We start from the raw sequence: 7,500 nt of genomic DNA, 5'->3' as shown, positions 1-7,500 counted from the left end.
ACCCGGAATCATTTGCCGATCCTTCCCCGTCTCTCTCTCCCCCTCGGTTCCTGTCTCAAAAGGGCAGGCATATAGATCTTTTTAAAAAAGGGTATCACTTAACAATAATGGATGCATAAAAAGCCCCATAAAGACTTTGTAATTAATTAACTAATGATGAAGAAAACATTAACAAATGTTTGTAAATGAGTGGTAAATGTTACATTAATATTTTTATTCATCATTTTTAAAATGCTAAAAAAAAGAGTAAAAAACATACTCAGCTAAAAGGATTGTAAAATCTTGGAACATATTATTTGTAGATATTTTATAAAGCATTAAAAAACTAAGCAGATGCTTGAAGTTGTATTCATCATTAGTTCATTATTTACTAAGTCTGTAATGTTTTGTGCATCCATTATTATTAAGTGTTACCAAAAAAACTCAACTCGCGGGCATTGGGGAGCCCTAGGGGGGGCGTTGAGAAGGATACAGCTGATAACTAACTAATAACTAAGCCGTTGCTTAGTTTCCATTGTGGGGCATTAGTCCATTTTGTTTTTTTAAAACTAAGGGGGCATTGGCAGGCTTATATTAACATCAAGGTTGTGTTTATTCTAAAAAGGTTAAGAACCACTGATATAGCAGTAGTGTTACCTTGCAGGGTTCTTTCCATTGTCCTAACTCCCGTCCTCCCTTGTACTTGTGGCCTCATGATGACATTGCAAGACGTCATTGATGACAGAAGTTTAATCCGATATCTTGCAAAAGCGCAATTCAAAGGTCATTTTCCCATTTGCAATGGGGATGATGAATGGGAAAAAAGCCAACAAAAAGTGGTTGTGCTTAGGCTGACAGCGGGGAAACGTTATTGCTTTCCCCGCGGAGGTGGGACGTCAGCGAAGTTCAAGGCCACAAGGACAGGCCGAGGGCGGCAGTGTGGATAATGGAAAGAGTCCTCGGTTTGCCAAATTGTACTGGGTTGGTGTGCTGACTAAGTGCTCCACTTTTCACAGGTCGCTGATGGGTCCACTATCAAGGTGATCACCAGGAAGATTGATTCACCCAAAAGCCCTACACAAAGCCTCAAAGGTGAGCCACTCCTAGCCAGGCCAGGCTACGGCCACTTTATAACCCCCTGCGAACATTGGTCTTTCCAACTCACCTTGTAAGCCCATTTCTCAAAGGACAGCTTTAAAGGTGCACAGCACTGTGTAGGATGGTGGTCAGAATAGGTATTGCAACTATGCTGCTTATTGAAACTGTGCTGCTTATTACCAAATTTGATCTTTTCATATCAATATTTACTCAGTCAAAAAAGAATGGCTACTAGTATAACCAAAGTACAGTACGTTTTGCAGCTAAAAATGTCTGGAAATTCAAAATGGCAGACATAGAGAAGATCCCCCTTTTCACATATGAAAAGTGCAATTTTCCCAGTCATAATGAATACTTAGAATTTGATGGTGGTGGTAAGTGTTTGTGAAAAAGCCTTATGGTCCACATATGTCCCTTTTTCAAGATATTACTATGTCAAATTTGCAGTACCTACAATATCCATGCGGGACCAGGCTAAATATCTCCCACATTTTACAAAAACATTATCATAGACCGTTACAATTATGTAGCTGCTATGTGCGTCTTTTTTTCACAACGCAGTTCTGGCATGCTGAGTATTGATTGGCTATGGCGCTTAACCCATTCGCTGCCTTCTCGGCCACAGGATCAAGAAGAAGAAAAAGCAAGAAGGAAAAAAAGAGTCTTGTCCTGGGTATTAAATAATCTAAACATCCCTAAAACTAACTTGTCAGTGACAATATGTGTTTTATTTTTTTTTAAACTTTTGTCAATAACAACAAATCAACCAAGAAAAAAAAATGTCAAAAACTGCTAAGACCAATACAACCACTAACCCTAACCTATCAGTATAGCTTTGCTGTTTTGCCTTGTTGTTTTAGCCACGGTTGCATTTTATTAGCATAACCAAAATGTAATGGTGCTGGTAGTTGCCCCCACAATTCCTAATAACCCTAACCCATAATGATTCCGAATCCCAACCTGTCAGTATAAAAGGTTGTTTTTTTCATTTAATCATTTTCATAGTTTTGGGAATAAAAAGAAAGTAACCGCCGAGACAAAACTGTCAAAACGTAGACCAACCATAACAAAACGATTAGCCCCTAAAAGCTAATGTTTTAACATCTCTGTGCGGTGCGGTGGCTGCGAAGGAGTTACGTGTCAAAACGTGGCAGGTGCTAGTCACAGCAGACCGGTGTGGTAAAAAAAAGACCCCGGTTATGTGAGAAATACAATTTAATTGATGGAACGTGACTCGCTCACTGCACCACAGCTTGGAACTGTTGCTCTGAATAACGTCACAGGTGACCTATTGTAGCCCATGTGCAGTTGAGAAGGAAGAATTTGCACAATCCTTGTCAAGGTTCAGGACAAAGGCTGATTCAGGTTTTGGAGTGACAGGTCTGCGCACTTGAAGTCCTTTTTTTAAAAAAAATTCCATGTCAGAATTACATTTTTGAAGGAGATCTCAATGGTCAAAATGTAATTTGTACATTACACTGCATTTAGCTGACACTTTTATCCAAAGCGACTTAGTTATTTTAAGTACTGGGTAGTGGTTATAGCCCCTGGAGCAGTGTGGGGTTAGGTGCCTTGCTCAAGGGCACCTCAGCCATGGAGTGAGATAGAGAGTTTAAGGGTGAGATTTCAACCTACATCCGTTTGATCTAAAGTCCATCTCCTTACCCAGTCATTTTGCCATGGAATAATACGAAAACAAAAAGAGCGTGGCCCTCTCACTCATAAACCGACCGTATGTGGCCTACCTCTGTTGAGAACGGGAGCCAACTAGGGCAGGCCATGGGGGATAAGCTCATCAATCCAGCAGCACAAATACATCCTCACATTGTGTTGGTGTGTGCCTCTAATCAACAAAGGTAAAATATTACTCTCAGGTAATGTTTATACTGTGTGCACCGAGTCGAGTATAACATATTCTGGTGTTAAATAAGCTAACACCATTACTTTACATTACGATTGGCAGACAGTTTTATCCAAAGTGACTTAATGCCTTGCTCAAGGGCACTTAGGCCATGGATGAGGCTGCGTGAGTTTCGCCCATGTAGCTCTGTCCTCCCATCACCACCTCTCAGACCGTAAGACCACAACATCCCAACATATAGATAGGTTTTCCATTTACAAACAGTTTGAGGGGCAAAAATGCAAAGCAGCCAACCATGTGAGCGCATTCTTTTGAGCGTAACCAGTTTTCAACAATCAGAACAGTGTGCAGCCAGGGATTGTTTACAAACGGGAAACAAATGTATTGGTTGAGGTGAACCCATCAACAGACTTAAATTGCAGTATGCAAACTACTACACGATCCTTTGACGATCTGAAATTCCTTAGACTGTTCCTCAAAGAGTACCACAGACTATGGATGATGTTGCTCTCAATATTCCTTCAGGTTCTCTGTCCTGGCCCTAAGAGGAACTAGTACCAGAGGCGGCCTATTGGGAACTAAGAAAAATCTTTGCTAGTACATACTAGCATGTGGTTGTGTGTGTGTGGGGGGGATAAGCTTACCAATCTAGCAGCACAAAGGCATTCTCACAACCACCTCAGTTCTGGAGCAACACCTTCCCTGTCTCGTGACCCAACGCAGAGATTAACAATGCTCCTTAATCCCACCGCTTTTCCCCACAATGTCTTACCTAACTCCCCCCTTTTCTGTTTGTATTGAATCAATAATACACTGATCCCCATCTATTGTTTTAGCTATGCTGTGGAATATTCCACGATAGGTGGAAATCTACAATACAGTGAGGCTTTCAAACACTTTTTTTTTTTAGTTCATGGACATACTCTATTATGTTAGAAGATCACATATCAGCTTAATCAATATTGATATGATACAGAGCAGTTATCATGAACTAAATTAGGTGCGTTTTGAAGTGAAATAAATTTGTGTGTGTGTGTGTGTGTGTGTGTGTGTGTGTGTGTGTGTGTGTGTGTGTGTGTGTGTGTGTGTGTGTGTGTGTGTGTGTGTGTGTGTGTGTGTGTGTGTGTGTGTGTGTGTGTGTGTGTGTGTGTGTGCGTGTGCGTGTGTTACAGAGGAGCCTGACTTCGAGACCAAATACTGCCATCTGGTGAGTGCTGTTATGGGTATGCTTTCTCAGTCTAAATCAGACGTTAGATTAGATTATGCCAGAATTGGGAACCATTTTTCAATCAATGGAACACTTGACATTTTATAAAGTCCTCCAAGGGCCGTACTATAAACACAAACCAGGATTTTGAAGGCGGCCACCTTTACAACATAACCCATTGTCACTAGGTCTGAACCATAGGTTCCCCACCTCTGGATTATGCCAAGCATGTGCTAAACAATTAACATAGCCTATGTACTGTAAATACTGACCAGTATTATTTTTGTCTGTGGCATTGCGGTATGAAATGCACACTGATGTGGTTGTAGACATACTGATAAGAGTTCACACACGCACTCACTCACCCATGCGCGCGCGCACACACACACACACACACACACACATTGTCGATAACCCATATTGATAAACTATAACCATACATACGGTACGCGTCAAATAGATATGCAGTACACTGTAATGTAGTTTAACACAGACACTGACAAACAGTTATGTGCATACAACAGCAGGGCCAAGTTGTTACAGTATACAAATACCGTATAAACCAGGGGTCCCCAACCTTTCTGGGTCTGAGGGCTACCCGAGGGCTACTGAGGGCTACCCAAGGGCTACTTTTGTTCAAAATCCTCTACTGATGTCTTGGCATCATTCTCAAATCACACTATTATTGAATGATAATTTGCCTAAAGGTTATAAAGAATAAATAATCTCATATTTAAATTAAGAAAAGCATGAACTGTGACTAAAATCTTATAGTGGTCACTGTTTATTAACATCCTTGGTGGGCACCTCAGAAGCTCCTGGAGGGCTACCTGGCGCCCGCAGGCACAACGTTGGTGACGCCTGGTATAAACCACATCTTTCCTTTCCCATTAGATCGATCCTGAAGTTATGGACGACCGATGTGCAGAGACGAAAAAGCTCAAAGTTAAAGAGATATATTTGCCAAAGCTGCTTTCCACTAAGGTGATCACTCAATATTTACTGTTTTTATCTTTATTGTCATTCCTTTAGCACTCATTCATTCATTCATTCATTCATTCATTCATTCACTCATTCATTCATTCATTCATTCAGTTGCATGCTTAGGTCTCATTTATAGCCTCTGCCATAAGTTACCACACACAAAAAGAAATTTTGGTGGAGGTCTTCTCTGATAGTAATAGAGTTTTACTACTTATTAATGATAAAGACTTCTGGTCCAGTAGAGCAGCTGAAATTCAGAATGCAAAGTTTATTTTTTAGGGAAATAGAGAAAAGGCCTCCCATGCCTTTCTCTCCTTCCCAAAAGAGGTCATGTTACAGGTACATGCAGAACAGGTACACAAAGAACAGAGATCTAACAACGCCAGTTACTACGTTTAAAACGTTCAACAGGAAGTGAGGTAACATCGGATGATGTCACTGACAGGTGGAGCCATCAAAACTTTTGTATCACAAGTATCCCCTATTGAGGCCTACAGGCAACTACAGCTTTATTGTCTCTTACAAACTAAGAGAGTTATTCAAGCATAGATTTTATTTAATGTAATGTGTGTTTTTAGTGCATACATTTACATAGTCATTCTTCACTCCTCTTTTCACCCATCCCGTTACTTTTCTGTACATGGGGGCAGCTCTGACCTTGTGGTTAATATACTGTAAGGTGATGAGCTTTAGATCAGAGGGTTTCCGGTTCGAATCCCACCCTTGGACTCCCTAACTCACTCCATGGCTGACCTAGAGCAAAGCACATAATCCCACACTGCTCCAGGGACTGTAACCAATACCCTGTACTTAAAATAATTGCAAGTTGCTTTGGATAAAAGCGTCAGCAAAGTGTCATTTAATGCACTGTCACATGCACTCACTCCCCCACACAGGTGGCCGTGCACTCCCACGTGGAGAACCTCTTCCGCACCATCTGGGGGACGTCCAATAACAACCGGCCTCTACATGCCGTCAAGTTCTTCTTTGACTTCCTGGACGGCCAGGCCGAGAGCCGCAAGATCAGCGACCCTGATGTGCTGCACATCTGGAAGACCAACAGGTACAGTCAGTGTGTGTGTGTGTGTGTGTGTGTGTGTGTGTGTGTGTGTGTGTGTGTGTGTGTGTGTGTGTGTGTGTGTGTGTGTGTGTGTGTGTGTGTACGTGTATGTACGTGTGTGTGTGTGTGTGTCTGTCTGTCTGCAGAATTGGGTCCTTATTACATTGTATGCATTGGGGAGGGGGCCCTTCCAAATCACTTTGTCCTGGGCCGGTTAAAGCTGTCAGCGACTATGTATGTGTGTGTATGTACGTATGTGTTCATTCCATTCGTATGTGTTCATTCCGAGTGCGTTCATTCCAATCATGAGGTGTTCTCAATGTCTCTGTTCTTGCCCTATGACAGCACCATCGCCTGCCAGGTCTCAATTTTCTTAACAGTCCATATCCTTGGTGGGATTGGTCTTTGAGATTTTGCTCTTTGTATAGATTCCCTTCATGGCAGGAAGAGGTGAAGGAATACAGCACTCAGCAGAATGCCCTGCTCTTTGCACAGTGTGGCGTTTCCGTACCAGGTGACGATGGACCCTGTCCACCAGTGAGGACAGGTTGTGAAACATTGAATTTTCTCAACAGGCGATTAAAGTATTGTTGCTGCCTGGAGCAACAGGTTGTTTGTAGATGGAAAGTGGAGTGTAGTTTCTAGATATGCACCAGATCCAAGGTCCGGTTCCGGAATTGGCCGGATATTAGGCTTGTTGGCAGGGTCTGGTCATAAAAAATATAGCCTAATAAAAATAGTGGTAGAAGTTATTGGCTGCATTATAATGTAGCAGATTATGATCGGCGTATGATTCCAGTCACCACCCATTCCAGTTCCGGCAGGATCTTAAGCAGTGGATCCGGTATCCGGCAGGATCTTAAAAAATCAGGATCCGGTGCATCTCTAGTAGTTTCCCCTTTTTTTCTAGTTGTCCACCACCATTTCCTTTTTTTTATTGACGTTTAATGCCACGTTAGAGCTGGCACCAGTGTGAGATGTCTTCAACTTCCTCAATGTACTGTATGCATGTTCATCGTCGTATCTGATCAGGCCCACCACCACAGTGTCATCAGCAAACTTGATGATGGATGTCTGACTGCTGCTGTGATGGGTGTAGATATTGTAGAGTAGGGAGCTCAACATACAACCTTGAGGTGAGCTGGTACTGATGGTAAGGGGGTTAGATGTTGTGCCACCCACTTTAAACCCCCCCCCCCCCCCTGCCTGACTACTCTTTCTCTGTCTGCATTTCCTAGAGTCTAAGCTACCTGCGTGCTTGCCTGACTGTCTGTATGTCTGCCTGTTTGTGGTGACATGATCAGACTGCAT

The 7,500-nt window shown here is 42.3% G+C and overlaps 1 protein-coding gene across 1 annotated transcript in view; it reads left to right on the top strand.

Moving 5' to 3' along the window:
• plxnc1 (plexin C1) overlaps positions 1-7,500 on the top strand; it is a 71,570-nt gene that overhangs the window by 54,531 nt on the left and 9,539 nt on the right. The window contains exons 25-28 of the mRNA XM_063217701.1: positions 996-1,071; positions 4,111-4,145; positions 5,040-5,129; positions 6,026-6,192. Coding sequence (XP_063073771.1) covers positions 996-1,071; positions 4,111-4,145; positions 5,040-5,129; positions 6,026-6,192 — 368 coding nt within the window. The remainder of the gene's footprint in view (positions 1-995; positions 1,072-4,110; positions 4,146-5,039; positions 5,130-6,025; positions 6,193-7,500) is intronic.

This window comes from Engraulis encrasicolus, chromosome 15 (genome assembly GCF_034702125.1).
Source record: "Engraulis encrasicolus isolate BLACKSEA-1 chromosome 15, IST_EnEncr_1.0, whole genome shotgun sequence".
Taxonomy (NCBI): Eukaryota; Metazoa; Chordata; class Actinopteri; order Clupeiformes; family Engraulidae; genus Engraulis; species Engraulis encrasicolus.
The sequence above is the reverse complement of the archived record's forward strand: the minus strand, read 5'-3'. Positions and strand labels throughout refer to the sequence as shown.